General features: G+C 39.6%; 1 protein-coding gene and 1 long non-coding RNA gene across 3 annotated transcripts in view; one reads left to right on the forward strand and one right to left on the reverse strand.

Moving 5' to 3' along the window:
- Positions 1-16,736, reverse strand: part of dpp10 (dipeptidyl peptidase like 10) — a 208,487-nt gene that overhangs the window by 3,712 nt on the left and 188,039 nt on the right. For both annotated transcript variants that reach the window (XM_020620179.1, XM_020620180.1), the window contains exons 13-25: positions 13,268-13,375; positions 11,387-11,478; positions 9,970-10,017; positions 9,057-9,178; positions 7,174-7,218; positions 5,332-5,430; positions 5,178-5,247; positions 4,170-4,364; positions 2,199-2,253; positions 1,761-1,860; positions 1,235-1,293; positions 493-565; positions 121-194 (exon numbers count right to left, since the gene is read on the reverse strand). In XM_020620179.1, coding sequence (XP_020475835.1) covers positions 121-194; positions 493-565; positions 1,235-1,293; positions 1,761-1,860; positions 2,199-2,253; positions 4,170-4,364; positions 5,178-5,247; positions 5,332-5,430; positions 7,174-7,218; positions 9,057-9,178; positions 9,970-10,017; positions 11,387-11,478; positions 13,268-13,375 — 1,140 coding nt within the window. The remainder of the gene's footprint in view (positions 1-120; positions 195-492; positions 566-1,234; positions 1,294-1,760; positions 1,861-2,198; positions 2,254-4,169; positions 4,365-5,177; positions 5,248-5,331; positions 5,431-7,173; positions 7,219-9,056; positions 9,179-9,969; positions 10,018-11,386; positions 11,479-13,267; positions 13,376-16,736) is intronic.
- Positions 14,483-16,736, forward strand: part of LOC109971740 (uncharacterized) — a 7,056-nt gene continuing 4,802 nt past the window's right edge. Inside the window, exon 1 of the long non-coding RNA XR_002276591.1 lies at positions 14,483-14,833. This is a non-coding gene — a long non-coding RNA (uncharacterized LOC109971740). The remainder of the gene's footprint in view (positions 14,834-16,736) is intronic.

Here is a 16,736-nt window from a genome sequence, read left to right on the forward strand (position 1 = left end):
GGCAATTACATATGCATCATTCACATTATATTTGCCTGTGTTGTATTGGCATGACGCAAAATGTTTTGCAAATGCAGTCTAAAGACTTCGCCTTGGTGTTGTTCTCTTCGGGATACACACCTGCATTGAGTAGTTTGCTCCAACTTTCACCAGGCTCTTGATGAGCTCAGCAGTATGTTGAAAATGGATGTGGGCTGGGAATAAGGAAAGAAAACATGTCAGGAAGTTTTGGGCTGAACCCTGACTGAAAAAGAAGAAAAATCAGATTGTGGCAGGATGGAAATACCTCAACAAATTCAACATGCATGGTTCATCAGCTAATACGCTCCTCTGGAAATCCCAGCATCAATTTAGATAACCTGCTTTTCCTTTTATCATTTGATTAAAAACAATTTGCCTCATTACCTTCTAGGACTGTGGGCTTCTTTGTGCTCAGCAGTGATGCACCACAGATACTGCATTTTCATTCTATCACAATTTATTTTCTCTTACCATCTGCTGTGCCGTGCACTAGCATCAATGTCTGCTCCCTAAGTGCTTGAACGTTCTGCAGCACACTGGAAAACTGTGAGGAAATCAGAAATAGTGGGAGATAATAGATTGATAGATACAGTATAACTGGCACTGGGAAAAGCAATTACAAGATACTAAGTGTGATCAAATGAAAGGCATTGTCATAAATTACATAATATCCTGATTACACACAAAGGCAGACACACACAGTCATTTAATCCAATTAGAGATTTTCAAGTGATAAAGGATCTCCCATTCTTATTTTCTATGCTTAGAATTTTGCCGTTTGAATGAATTGTGAGGGAAAAGATGTTAATGCAAAGCAGCAGTACACTGAAAGCACTGAATTATTTGTTTGTTTGTTTGGTTATAAGGTGCTTTCCAAAAACGATCGCTGCGAAAAACACCTCTGATAGCAAAACGTCTTGTCTGTGCAGGAGGCCTGAGAGCGGCATGCAGCTCTTTTTGCAGCAGCTTATAAGAAAGCTCCTGTGTATGATCTGACACACCAGTGCACACAGTTACCAAAGAGAGATCAGTGACAAAATCCTACAGAGCATTAAAAAAAAAGAAACAAGAAAAAGCAAAGCATCACTGGTTTCTGCCTTTGATAGCAGCAACGTTCAGTAACTGTGGGAGTTTAACTGTAGTAGGTGTGTCAGTGGTGTTACGCTTTCAGAGATCAATAGCAAACAAGCGCAGGGAGGCAGTAAACACGCACCTGATATCTGCTGTCGTCTCGTAATGGCATGCCAAGGTATCGCTCAGAGAACGCTGATGCTGTGCAAATGAGAAGATACTTTTGTAACAGTGACACCAGTAGACAGTACATCAGCTGCAGCTAAGTACCTCAACATAGTTCCTGTCATCTTGAGCCCAAATGAAATGCTTTCAGAGAGGAGGAAATAAAACTTTGTGTAGGTGAAAGCATCCTCTGTGTCAGCTTAAGATTGTAAAGGATGTTATTGACACTGGTCTATAAATGTTTTTTTGTGTTGCTCTAAGTGATTCACCTCACAAAACCTTCTGTCAGAGGTAAACAGATTCTTTACAAGCAAAGGCTAAAGCACCACAGAATACCATCTTTAGGCCTCCACACAAACATAGTAACCAGTTTTGTACTTGCATGTTTTGCTTAGACCTAACTTGCCAGATGGAAAATAAGAAGAAATCTTGGTTAAATGTGATAAAAGATCGAAATGCAAATTCAGCATGATGCAGGGCTTATGGAAGGATTTTGCACTCACCGTAGAGTCTCCAGTCTGTCACCGGTGACACTGCACATGCACATTTAAAGAGGCTGTCAGTAGACTTGAGCATCATTAATGTTATGTATGCTCCGTAACCCTGAGCAAAGAAATATTAGCAATTATATTACTTCAGTCTCTAAATCCATAAAGAATAAAAATGACGTTCAGTCAATGACGTTATTTACTGGAAATGTAACAGAACATAGCTGTAAAAACTTTAAACTGACCTGAATTAGTGGAATGTGAAGAGAAAAACATGCAACATAATTTCAGCACTTTGTCAGAAAGAAAACATTTCACATCTAATTTGTGAAAGACAAGCATGACAACATCTGTGCATGTGTTTTGGCTCACCTGCAGCAACATATAATATTCATATGGAAAACATAGAATTAATTTACATCTAATTATTAACATACAACAGCATGGGCTCACCTTTCCAAACACTGCTATCCGTGTCCGATCAATATAGGGAAATTTCATCATGTATCTGAAAAACAGACATGACCACATTTCTACAATTTGAATTTCATCTTTAAACATGGCCATGTTCACAGCCAGTTTTAACAATTCCACCAACTGAAATTGTTAAAATTTCTCCTTAATTTTGTGCATCGATTTCATCCTGTTTGTTGCATAGTTTTTTCATGGCTTTTCCACATTTTATGAAACTGATTTTGAGAAAAAAGATAAACGTATGTCAAAATTCCCTATAGAGCATAACAGTTATTTTCCTAACTTTATTTATTTTGATACATGAAATGATAATTCTTGGATCATTCTTTCTTAAATGTGCTCAAATACTTCATGGTAAAACAAATGACTCGAGGTAAAACTATTTTTAATATCTTGGAATTTAACCAGCTTAGACTTGAAAAAGTCTAAGATTTAAACAAACAAATCAATAAAATAAAATTCTGTTAACTTAAAAGTGGTAATAATAATATTCACTCTTAAATTGTTGGTGTCAATATGACCCCAAACAATATGAAAGTAAAGTCAATCTCAACAGAGCACGCAGAGCAGTCACAGATTGTTCAGCAGTCACGCCTGGGGGCATTGTGGGGGATCAGTGGAGCGCTATCTGTGTGCAGATCTGGTTGAAACAGATACTGCTGTGGTGAGGCTGTAAATTCAGATCATTTCAATCATGTCTGCGGCATGAAAGCAAAGCTAAAGAAAATAGTTTTATGAAGCACTTTTGTTTTCAGTTACGATTGGGGTCTTGCTGCTGCATTGTAGCTTGCTTTGTCAACTGTCAATTAGGCTTTCAAGAGGCAAGTTCTAAGGAACTAAGTTCTTCACTGAAAGTGAAAAATAAGACATTTATGAAGTGACTCACTCAGCACAGAGTGTTTGAGCACCTACAGAGCATGTACTCTATGCTCTGTGAAAGCCAGTCAAACACAAACACAATTGCTGTGGGAGGAAGCTGGAGCACCCAAAGGTTTGAACCCAGACTGAGGCCACAGTGCTAACCACTGCACCCCTGTGCCACCCCCAGTAATACACTGCAGTCTGTATGAATGTGTTATCAATAAAGTAAATCTTATTTTTGCTGAATCTTTAGTGTAGCTAGTGGCAAATAACATAAAATTAACAACACATTATCTCAATCATAGAAACTGGGGTGAAATAATAAGCAATAAGAAAACTCAAAGAAAGCCAAACTAGAGAAACATTTCCTGAAACTGCAAACAAAATCAGTGCCAGCTTTATTCTTCTTGCTTGCACCCACAAGGAATAAAAAAATGTGTACTGGGAGATAAGAGCTATAAAACAAAAGCTGAAACCAGCTGCAACGCTTCAAAGTCATAGTTTATCTTCACCAACACTATTGTACAGTCACTCCAAAATACAAGGTTCAATCTTGACCTTGGAAACAGAAGTTGAGAAAACAATCTTATCTCAAGCAGCTGTTATGAAGCCTTCAACCCATAGCACATCATGTATCTCCACATCGAAGACTGCATGATATCTGAGTAAACTCCATCTGCTGATCATGAGGATCATGTCATAGAATCAAAAGCTCAAGAACTGCTACTAAATGGACCCTGATCAACAAATTACAGGACGTCTTACAGAGTGAGTGCCTCATCCCGTCTGTCTGTACCACAGCCAGTGAGTCCCTAACATGTTTGTCGAAATGAATTCATTAAGAACTTTTATTGCTTAAAGTTTGAGGGTAAGATTTAAAGTGAAGGATTTTGTACTGTTATCTTTATTAGTGCACACAGTAGATACATTAAGAAGAGGATGATATTCTTCTCAACGCTAAACTGTCAACATATGATAGTACAGCTGCTGTTCAGATTTGCAAGTGTTTTAAATAGGACTATATTATTATTGTCACATAAGAGTTCAAGGTTGTACACTAGGTAGAACGAGTCAAATCTGGCAACATACTCTACTGCTGCGATCTGGTCCTGAACATCAACAGTCCCCAGTCTGTGGTGAACCTCGTGCAGGACCCTCTGCCCCAGGAAGCCGCTGCCCCGGCCGTCCAGACGAACCACGATGACGCTGTCTGAGCTGACCAGCACGGAGTCCCAGCTGAGCGAGAAGAGGTCACTCACAGCCTGACCACCAGGGGCGCTGTCACTGAACAGAGCAGAGGACGTACAAATGAAAAATGCTAAAAAGCTTGAGGGAATCAGTCACAGTGTTTTTAATGGATTAGTAAAAGAGCCACAGATAAGTAAAATATTTTGGAGAGTCATTTAAGTAGCCTGGTAACTACAGTACAGAACTGGCATTATTCCACCCAAATTACCTGCAATTAAAAACATGAAAAGACCAATGTTGTGACAACACCTTGATTTATCCTATTTAACTTTCTGACTTCCCTAACCTGTGTGTGGCACACATATCAAAGACTGTTAGTTCTCAAGGAAGACAGAAATCCTTAAAAACAGAACACAAATATATCATTTTTTATGTGTTAGTAATTTACCAAGACAGCTGTCATCCAGTGTGGCTGACTGATGTGTTTTTAATAGTTGTTGGATAACAGTGGAGCTCTGGGGAACAGGGAAATAATCTGCTTTGGATGTTTGTTAATAGGATCATTGTTGGGGTTGGTCTTCTCACTGGATTTTTCCACCAACCTCATCCTTTACATGTGCAGCTGTAGCATGTAAACACTTATTCTTTTCTGTCTAGATTTTTTGAACTTGCTGATTATTTAAATGCAAGTGAAGAAGAATCAAAAGATTGTGATTGACCTTGGTTAATCTATATGCGGGGTGTCAGAGGTTTGATTACAACTGGGCCCTCAAACACTTAATAGGCACTTTCCTGTCTTCTGTTGCTCCTTGGATAAAAGCTTTGTCCAAGGATTTCACGTCAGAACAAAACCATAGTTTATCAGCATGCATTTCTGATGTATTCTGTACTATCTAATGTGGTGCATACACCAGCAACAGTAGTCCATAGTGCTGGGAATCAGAGAAGTCTGGTGGGTAGGAGATCTTCAAAGGTAAGTCTGTAAAATGACATGACAGAAAAGTTAATGCACCTGTATCATCAATTCAGCTGTGATCACAGCAGAGAAACATTTTGTTCTCACCAAAATGTTCCATCGTAACGGTTCTGAAGTCACTGAGTTGGATCCTTTTGTACTTCAATGCTGCCTTCAGCACAGAGTTGTTTTCAAGGATGTAGTAATCTGTAAACATGAGGGCAGTGTGTTTAAATGACCAAAGAGTCCAGAATTTGCTGCCAGTAATTGAAGTGTCGCTGAATACAAATGACTCATTATAGAACGAGGATTTGTCTTTCGAGCCAATGATATAATAAGATGAGATGGGAAGTGGAGGTAAGATAGATAAGAGCAGTCTCTGAGACATGCTCTCATTTTGTGGTAAATTTAAAGAGATTGCAGAGCTGAATACATTCCTGGATTTCATCTCTTTGCAAAGGAGAAAGTTCTAAATTATGAGATTGTAAATTGAAATATTCAACCAATGACTATGGTAAATACAGATAGATCTTTTAACAAAAGGTACAGTTGGTGCCACAGATGGCTGCCTCGGTTCTGTACTGGAAACAAGTTCCTTGTGTGTAACATACTTGGCCAAATACAGGTGATTATAAAGTATGTGCGTTGTCAGCCTTTGAATCAAAAAGAAGAAATTACGAAACAGCTTGTAACTTGTAAAAGGAAATAATTTGCCACTGACCTTAATAGAAACCATAATAATTTGGTCTTTGTGTTAATGTTAAACTTGGACAAGGACAAAAAACAAAACAAAACAGTGAGACGGTTTGATTTCTGAAAGGCCTGTTACACACGGCAGCTTGTTTGCTATTTTGCCCACACATAAACTCCAAATAAAAAGAGACTCTCTGATTTGGCCATTTTTCCATTCAAGCCATCTGAGAAACAGCTAAATGAAATGGAATTCATCCAGCATTTCTAATGGAAAACCCAAAATCAATAGACGTCTCATTATGAAAACCGCCAGGGGCCTTGAGTTCCCAGCTGTGGATGGAGGGCCTATCCAAATAACCCTGGGCAAATTGCTTGCTTTTCTACAGCACAGCTGTTGACTTTTTGAATAGACATAGAGTCATGGATAACAAGAAGAAGCATGTGTGCACTGTACAGTAAGCATGTGTGCTGCCAGTGACTGCAACGATATGTGGGTCTGTTTGAGTGTGTGTATTCATGCTTGTTGGAAAGGAAGGGAAAAAAGAAAATTGCCAGAATGATGTGGTCTTTTTTAGCGCAGGATAAAGGTTCACTTCGTTCTAAATCAAACCCTAGATATTAAGGAACATTAGTGCACTTTAGCTGCTCCTCTCAAGCTAAACCCAAAATTATTTAGTGAGTACATGATCAGAGAGAGCAGGCAGTGACAATAATGTCAAGCAGAAAGTGAGTGACAGCTGGAAACTGTGTTTATTGACTGTGTGACTTTATTATTGTAGAGCAGAGCGACAGAAACCATTCCACTCTAGTGTCCAGCCTTGGACCAAATGACACCTCTGATGTGCCGACAGGATGTAAACCTAACTGTCCCATACATGTTTCAGAAGCAGGCACATGGTGGTAACTCAAGTCAAACTCAAACATGGTGAAGACACGTTTAGCTGCTACTGTACGCTTCTCACAGACGGAACCACCTTCCTGTTGATGACTGTTACTCTTGTTTAATACTTTGTTTTTGAAATGCTGTTCTAAGCCAAAATTTGCAACTGCCAGTAAGCTTTAATGGAGACTATGGTTGATGCAAAATGACTGAACGTGGATTTGATTTTTCCTGCTTATTTTTCACAGCTGGATAGGATTCAGTATCTCGACCTTGAGCTCTGCGTCTTGGTTTTCTAATTAAAAACTGAGATACCCTGCAGACAAAGATGGTCATCACATGGCCGTCATCCCCACAAGGCTAAACAGAGTCCTTACTTGAATTATTGAGGCTGTGTAAGATCACAGTAGGCGCTCCGGGACCTAGAGTTAAAAAGACAAAAAACTTTGTAAGTAATTTAAACATGATCCTGTTACTCTGTAATCATGATTGAAGGACCGTGTGTGCTGTGCATCAATAGTGAGGATAATTTTACATATCAGCAAGTGAAATCCTTGGCATAATTCCAATGTAAATGAAAACATGACATACTAAATGGTACTTTAATGCATGACAGGTTGCTCCACTACAGCACTTACACACAGGTCAAATGCAGACAGCCGTCTTGCCATCTCGATTTTGATTGTCACCTTCCCTATCTTACCTGTATCAGTTAGGGGTTGAAGGTCACTTGTGTTGCCTCCCTAACAGCCTCAGACTGTTAAATTAAGTCCGCTCTTTTCTGTGCCCTTTTGTAAAATACTTAGTCAGAGGTTAATAGGATGGCAGGTTTGCTCAATAACTCACCTACTGCTGCATCTTTCCCTTGACAGCTGCCACCTCCCCCACGTTCCTCCTGCTCTGCATTCTTTGGACTGAAACACAAGCTACTGTGTACTGTAGCTCATACTTTATTTCCCTTCTTGCACTGTGTATTAGACTGTATTAGGTTTGACCTTTGCAAACATTGTGTCGCACAGAGAGAGGCCTTCATTGTGTGCATGCAGCTTGAATGTACACAGAAGCTTTTTATGAGTGGAATTAAAAGGCTTTTGTTGCTCTTGACAAAAACAGGTGTCAGGACAGGTTTGTGTGGGTTGTGTGAGTTTGGCCATTTGTAGACAGGCTCTCCCTATTCTTTTTATTGAATTTGAGAAAGCGAACAGTGTTGTCCTGTAAATCACCTCGGCAAAACCCAAATGCTTTTGAGCATGCAGCACTCTCATCTGTTCAAAATATAATAAAACCACAAAAAATATGAAGTTACCCTCTATTAAATAAGCTACTCATTGCCAAATACATTGGCCATTACCTAAAAGTAATTATACACAGTAGCGTGGCTAATTGTTTTAATTTTATGGCCCTAATTTGGAATTGATGAGAGATGAATTTAAAATTAAATAGTTGGAGGGTGACAGATTATAATGAGCAAACAGACATATGCCAGATGATCTCAGTACATGGGCATGGTGAATGAAAACAGTTCAATTAGGGACATAATACACTCTATTACCCCTGTTTACAAAATGGGGTTTCGGAATGTGTTATCTGCAGTCATCTGCAGTTGTGTTGTCTTTAAATGAACACTCATGTCATTTTAGGTTTGAGGTTGTTCAACTTCACCGCACTCTGAGATGATCACATTTGTATATTTGTGGATTTCACAAAGCCCTGAAAACATGAGAGACTTAATGCCATGCAGTGAAGGTGAAACCTCTGCATCGAATCTGGGAAGACGTAACCATTATTGCTATACATCACCTTAAATGTACAGTGTAGTGATGTGGCATTTCTATTATAATGATCAAAACTCCTTGAGCCTTCTGTGAAGCTTGAACACATTTGGATGATAAACTTGCACTCACTAAAGTGTATTTATCCACTCTATAAAACTGCATTTGACTCCATTAGATTGTAGCAGCTAACAGAAGGGTATCATGGGACAGAGGTGTTCCTTTGGAATATGAGATGGGTAAAGCTTTATTAACCTCTCAATAAGTGCTAGTTTGCTGGAAAATGAATTCATTGAAACCCTCAGCCACTGAGGGTGGTATTCTGCAACAAACTGCTGTGGTTCTCAAAGGCGTTCCCACTTTTTAACAACAGTATATTCCATTTCACTTGGTCATTTGTAATATTATGTAAAATAAAGATGTTTCATTGCCATTTTACTGAAGCATGTGAGCAGACACTAAGGGAACTTTTAAATTAGCTGTCCTACCTTTACAGTGGAGGATGACGTGCTGGTTTGTGGGGCTGATGTCAGCATCAAAGTACAGACAGTGAGCTTTATTTAGCTCACATGTTAAACACTGTCGTGGGAACAGACCCACAGTTTTAACGCTGGGGAGAGAAAAGAAAAAAATGTGGAAAGTATGCACAAAATGTTTTGAGTAGAAGACAGACCTCAAAGATTATGCTAGCATTACTTTAGCTTTGTCTTATGGTCAGAAGTCCCCAAAAGAGACCAAAACCGAGAAGCAAACAATATACAAAATGATGACTAGCAAATCTTCTTCATGATTCAATTTATGAACATAGCTGCAAATATGTGAACAATGTGTTTACTGGAATCTTATTGGAAGGGATTATTGAACATTTTATACATGAGAATTTGCTTTTGTCTCTGTTTTATATAACTAACTAAATATCTCAGTTTTGTTTTATAATCTGTTGATCGAACATTTAATGATATGACCAAGGACACGTTTCACTGTTTTCTGATACAGATTAGACCAAATAATTAACCAATGTCAAAATATTTGACAGATGAATAATGAAATGATTACTATCCAAAGACTGATAATGCAGTCACCAGACTGATTCAAAATAATGTATGCTGGGTGTGTTTACTGTAGTAAAAGAATAAGTCACCAAATGCAATAAGATGCTTTGTGTTATGTTTTTTAAAAGCTCTGGAGCTGGTCATGTCAGAATTAGTCAGAGGAATAACCTAGATCAGGTATTTGAAGGCACAGACACCACAGTAGATTAGTTCTTAGATATTGGTCTTTTACTGTTAATGACAAAAATACAGAATGTCTGGTGTCAAATATTAGAATTTTAATTAAAATACACTGGTATTGTAAAATAGCTGTCATCACCAAGAAGTGCACAATAAGTGAAAAACCAACCTGAATAGCTGCCGTCTTCGTGGTGAACCCTCTGTGCTGAGAAAATAACTGTCAAGAGAAAACAAGAGATAACAAACACATTAAATATTGAACCTCATTATGTGTTTGTTTAAAGAGCCCTGTGACGTCACATGGCATCCTCTGCCTCACTTCTCCCTTGAACCAGCTTGGTCGAGTTACTTGGCGCCAGAGCATTTATTAACCAGGACTCTTTCTGTTACCTCTTCTTCCTTTGACAGTCAGCTTTTTGTTGTTGTTGTTCTTGAAACACGTCGCTGGCTGACTTTCTACTCTGCAACCAAGAGAGAGTTTCTGCCTGCTGATCCTCACCTGTTAGACTCATGAGTCTCAGTTCTGCTCAGTCCAGTCTTGCTGTGCATCTTACCTGCTCAGACGCCCCAGCTCCGTTCTAGTGCCTTCCTTCCCAGTCTTACCCAGCAGGGCAGCTTCGTGCTGCCCTTACTTGTAGCTGATATCGCAAGTCAGCTAACCACTCCAGCGACGCTAGCTAACCGCTCCAGCCTAGCACTACTCCATCGACGCTAGCTAAAGCTAACCGCTCCATCTTAGCACTATTCCAGCGACGCTAGCTAACCGCTCCAGCCTAGCACTACTCCATCGACGCTAGCTAAAGCTAACCGCTCCATCTTAGCACTATTCCAGCGACGCTAGCTAACCGCTCCAGCCTAGCACTACTCCATCGACGCTAGCTAAAGCTAACCGCTCCATCTTAGCACTATTCCAGCGACGCTAGCTAACCGCTCCAGCCTAGCACTACTCCATCGACGCTAGCTAAAGCTAACCGCTCCATCTTAGCACTATTCCAGCGACGCTAGCTAACCGCTCCCGTAGAGTTCATCTCCTCGTTCGTCAGCAATCGCGCCAGCCAAGTTCAACTCCAGCTATGCTGCTACCTCTCTCGGCTAGCTCCGCTCCAGCTCCGCCAGCCGAACCCTGCTCTTGTCCACTTTTATGTTCGAGCCAGAATATGAAAGTGGACATGTCAGGTAGGGTTTGAGGTATTTTCATTGTTGAAAACGTAGCTTATTTGTCAATGTTTTTTGTTTGTGTTGATGACTTCCAGATCAGCAGCAGGTGGTGTGCGCATTCAAACTATCCTCTTGTTTTAGGAAGAGTCTCTCTGGTTCTATCATTCTGAAATAATTAGACTATTTGGCGTTATGAAATGTGCCAAGCTAAACTAGAGGTACCCAAGATTAAACATTGGATGTCTGGAAATGAGAAGCCACTGGGACTTTAAATGAAATTTATGGATTTAATTATCAAACCACACACTCCTTTGTGTACAGTGCAAGTGTGGTATACACTTGAAAACAAGGATACAGTTTGTTTACTCTCTCAAATGTGAATCTAGATGAGTTTTTATTTTTAAGAAATATATAAAACTCAGGCTTACAGATTCTCAGAGTTCTTGTTGTAGGCAATGATCTTGGTCACCTCCCAGTTTCCTGATGTTAAATGTCGGACTTCATTTTGATCTGCTCTGAACTGGGAGAAACAGAAGAGGATAGGTGATTTATTTGAACTTGGTAAACCTAAGTCTTCTCATTCTGTATCCTCTGGTCTCAGCTGCATATTTGAAATTGTCTTCACCAGAGAAACAGATGAAAATGTTTTCAAGTTGAGCAAAAGGTGATGATTATCTAGAGGCTTTATGACAACCTGTAGAAAGTCAGCTCTTTTCTTTGTAGATGATTAAACACCTGTGGACAGCAGCAGAATGAAACACGTGCTTCATTTTCAGCGTTCTGTTTTCTTAACATGAGACTGGAAAGCTTTTGTTGGCAGGTTCTAAGTTAAACAGTAAAATCTTCCAGATTAATGCAGCTGTCTCCAGAGTCAATCATTTTATATTAAAACCGATCAATACATTTATGTCAAGTGAAAGGACTGTTTTTGTTTTAGCACCTTCCATCATGTTAAGAAATTTTTTTACTGGCTTATGCACAGAAGTATATTGATGTAATCGGTAACATCACACTGATTCATGTTGTACCCTGCAAACAAAACACGTTAGACAACCTGCATGGGTCCAATCTTCATAACTGTACCCGGTCCAGACGGACAAACCCAACAGGAATCTGTTAGTTCCTCCACACTCACACTTCTACAGAATCCTGCTGGCTCAGTGTGGTACCTTCATCCCTTGTTAAAATCACTTGATCAGGTATCAAGATTTAATGTTAACTGACCTTGTGTGTTTTTCTGTATACAAACTAGCAAATCTCAAGACCTCACTTTGTATTTGTCTGTTTAAAGACATAAGGAAGTTTCATTTTTTTTCTGTTGGATAACTGGTATTTTGCAAAAACACTTCTATTTTAAAGACATAAATGAAAACGATAGAAAAATTGTAAAAAAAAAAAAAAAAAATTCTATCAGCTAAGGTGCCAGAAAATTACCTTCTAGAAAAAAAAAATCACTTTTTAATTTTGATTTTACATATGATCCCAACCTGTTCTGATTTTGGGTTGTTTTTGTTTGTGTTTTTTTTTTTTTTTTGGGGGGGGGGGGTTTTTTGGGTTTTTTTTCCCCACTTAACCCTTTTTTCTTTCCACTGGTGCTCCTAAAGGTGGATGAGAGGAACTGAATTGATTGGCCATTACTGAAGTCCATCCTGACTCCAGCTGATCATAGTGCATTCCTTCCAGATTGTGCCTGGCTGCCCGTGATGCCAGTGGTCACCAAAATTGCAATTTGATGGACACGCACATATGTGCTGTCACCAAGAGTTTAGACTTGTATTTGCATCTGCTCCCTGTTTCAGAAACATAGATGTAATGCAACAGGGGTTAAAAGACTTACAAGCTGCTAGACTAAACACACACACACACACACACACACACTTGTTACTATGGTGCCATACAATGCAGAACAGTGCCAGATTTTGACTAGGAGACATCTAGATTGTCCTCGAGAAAAAAGTCAGTATAGCCGTTTACACATGGTGCCAGAGATTTTTCTTACTTGGGCTATTTGAGGACCTCGTTTCTGCTGATGAAAACAGGCTCTTTTTATTAGATCATATGCCTGTACCGGTAGGGTGGAAAGTATCATAAATCAGGGGGAAGATACTAAGCATAACTAATATGGGTTGCTGTAAGTAATTTACTCCATTTTTGTTAAACACTTTGAGAACATACACTCAGCTGCACATATAAATAAAATATTTTTATTAAAGCTATGGCAACACATCATTCCTGAAAGAATTTAGATAGATCCCTGCTGTGATAAAGCATTAACTTCATGGTAAGATGACTATAAATTCGACCTTCACCTGTGTAGTGAACATGGCGATGTGATGAAACTCTCCCCGTCCTCCTTGTTTGACCGGGACAGTCAGGAAGAATCTGCTTCCATCTTTGGAGAACACCGGTTCTTGATTCTGCAGAAAGCAAAGATGCATCAGATACTCAACATCTGTTGCTTTACTAGATCATCCATTTTCTTCCCACTTATCCGAGATCAGGTTCAGCAAGGTGGTACAGACGTCCCTCTCCCTTATGCTCTCCCTGTGCCCCTTATCTATTTAGATAAGCAGTAACAAACATATAAGTAATTCACACCATTACCCACAACTATAAAAAAATTGCCTCCACTTTGACCAGAGACAACATGAAATGGTGGTTACACATTACTGCATAATAAAATATAGGATATTGAGGTGGTGCTTAACTGAACTGTTTACATCTGACAGTCGTGAAATGACAATGAATAAATATCCCACTCAGTAACTCCAACAAATTCTGCCTCAGAGAGAGACAGTTTACCCAGAATGAGCCTTTGGCGTTTGCATGTGTTGTAGATCTTTGAGGTCTTATGTGATGATCTTACATAAAAAAACACAACACAAACAAAAGCCCTCTCTCCACATTGACACTTCACAAACAAATGAGCATCGTGCAGATTACCACCTTCACAGAGACAAGCAGCTTTTGATGCCAAGAGTTTCAAGTGGTTTAAATTACCCACCACTACAGCCAAATATGTACGGCTGCAGGGCTATGTATACGATTAAAACCTGCCAGGAATGTTTTCTCGTCTGCCTCCATCTCTGCAGCCCAACTCTCTGAGTAGACAAAACCTTGTAAAACTGCGAGTACACTGCACTCTCTCATTTGGAGAACAAATTAAATAATGTCTGTTTCATTCTGAAACCAGAAAAATAGTAATTCAGAAAAGTATTTCACCACATTCCACACACACGATTTGCTGGGGGGGTACAGACCCCCCAGTCTATATATCTCTGCCCCTGCTGAGTTACTTTTTATCCATAGTGGGGGTGGCTGTAGCTCATGAGTAGGGCAGTCATCTCCTGACCAGCAAGTTGGTGGTTCGACTCCCGGTCTCCCCCCCATGCCTAGGTGTGTCCCTGAGCAAGACACTGAACCCCGTCTTGCTCGGTGGCTTGATTAGCGCCGGTGCATGGCAGCCTGTCGTCATCGGTGTGTGAATGGTGTATGATCTTCTGTAAAGCGCTTTGGCCAGTGCAACACACTGTGAGAAAGCGCTATATAAAATACAGTCCATTTTACCATTTAGTGAATACAACTAGCCTATGTCGGCAAGGAAACTACAGCTACCTGTGTGTTGCCTCTAAGGCATTTATTTAGCTAATTATTTGTTGAAGTTGTTATCTGTTTTTGGTGAAGGGCCAGGTTTTTAATTACATATGTAAAAAAAAATGGTAACGCTAAACCTATTTACTAAATGGCGCCGGGTGATGACGTCACTTCTGGGTTTAGCGATTTCCCGTTAGTAAGAAAGATGGCTGACGTAAGGCTCTTGTTTGCAGCATGTGCATTCATCTTCATCTGCTAGGAAACGTGATAGAAGCAATGCCGTAAGTTATGATATGTGTCAGTTGACAAAGTATAGTTAACATTTGCTATGATTGTGTTAAAAAGAGTTAGATGTAAAGTTGAGGAAATTTATTTACAGTTGTGCATAAGCTAGCTGATACAATGCATTTGAATGTGTGTTGAAGTGTACCACCATTTATAGTATAGATATTGGTTAAATAAGCATATTTACAGCATTACACAGTGTTTATTGTATTGTTTATTTGCAGTTTTTACCGTGATGTTATATGAAGAGTGGACAGTAAATGTTTTCATCTTGCTACGACCTCTTCATTGACTACGGTTTAACTCGGTGTTAAGTCAGAGTATCAACACGCTGTACAAGAACACTAAAACCTGTCCAAATTAAAGACAAGTTAAAAGAATTTAGGGGATCCAAACTGGCCATTTGATGAAAATGACCGCATCCTATACAGAGATGACAAGCCTCTCATTATACAGAAGCCTCTCGCAAAGAAATATACTGTGGCCTATTTATTTTTTGGTTGACAACACATGGTGCTAATTCATTATTTTGAGATTATTTTCAACTGAATATTGATATTTATAATAGATGTTCTGGCCAAGTGGCGCTCAGGGGGATTTAACTGTTGAATGTTGGGTTGTCTATGAACGCAGCCTGTATGAGGAAAGGAGAAGGCCTGATGGTAAACATTTTAAAAATGCAGTGGTTTAGTTTATGTTCTGAAATTCTTTTGTTAAAGTTTATAATTATTCTAAAAATGTTGCTTTAACACCCTAGTCATGAATAAGCTGTATAGATACAAATCGCACCCTGGTTACAGTGTTATGTTACAGCCTCTCTGGCTTTTTATTTGATGCCAGGTCATCGTATGCCCATTGCGCCCATGCCAGCCATTACTAGACAAGCAAAGATGATGTCAATGATCAGTTAAATTCTACAGAGCCAGTCAAGGCCATTTGACAAGAAAAGTCTTAAAATATTTATTATGGTAAAAACACCATAAAGCACAAAATATAATTAATAATGTAAATTTGTACATTTTGCATGCATATATTGTGTGTGCGTGTGTATATACAGTGGGTACGGAAAGTATTCAGACCCCCTTAAATTTTTCACTCTTTGTTATATTGCAGCCATATACTAAAATCATTTAAGTTCATCTTTTTCCTCATTAATGTACACCCAGCACCCCATATTGACAGAAAAACACAGAATTAATGACATTTTTGCAGATTTATTAAAAAAGAAAAACTGAAATATCATATGGTCATAAGTATTCAGACCCTTTGCTCAGTATTTAGTAGAAGCAGCCTTTTGAGCTAATACAGCCATGAGTCTTTTTGGGAATGATGCAACAAGTTTTTCACACCTGCATTTGGGGATCCTCTGCCATTCCTCCTTGCAGATCCTCTCCAGTTCTGTCAGGTTGGATGGTAAACGTGGGTGGACAGCCATTTTCAGGTCTCTCCAGAGATGCTCAATTGGGTTTAAGTCAGGGCTCTGGCGGGGCCATTCAAGAACAGTCACGGAGTTGTTGTGAAGCCACTCCGTTATTTTAGCTGTGTGCTTAGGGTCATTGTCTTGTTGGAAGGTGAACCTTCAGCCCAGTCTGAGGTCCTGAGCACTCTGGAGAAGGTGTTCGTCCAGGATATCCCTGTACTTGGCCGCATTCATCCTTCCCTCGATTGCAACCAGTCGTCCGGTCCCTGCAGCTGAAAAACACCCCCATAGCATGATGCTGCCACCACCATGCTTCACTGTTGGGACCGTATTGGACAGGTGATGAGCAGTGCCTGGTTTTCTCCACACATACCACTTAGAATTAAGGCCAAAAAGTTCTATCTTGGTCTCATCAGACCAGAGAATCTTATTTCTCACCATCTTGGAGTCCTTCAGGTATTTTTTAGCAAACTCCATGC

The sequence above is a fragment of the Monopterus albus genome, unplaced genomic scaffold (assembly GCF_001952655.1).
Source record: "Monopterus albus unplaced genomic scaffold, M_albus_1.0 scaffold234.1, whole genome shotgun sequence".
NCBI lineage: Eukaryota > Metazoa > Chordata > Actinopteri > Synbranchiformes > Synbranchidae > Monopterus > Monopterus albus.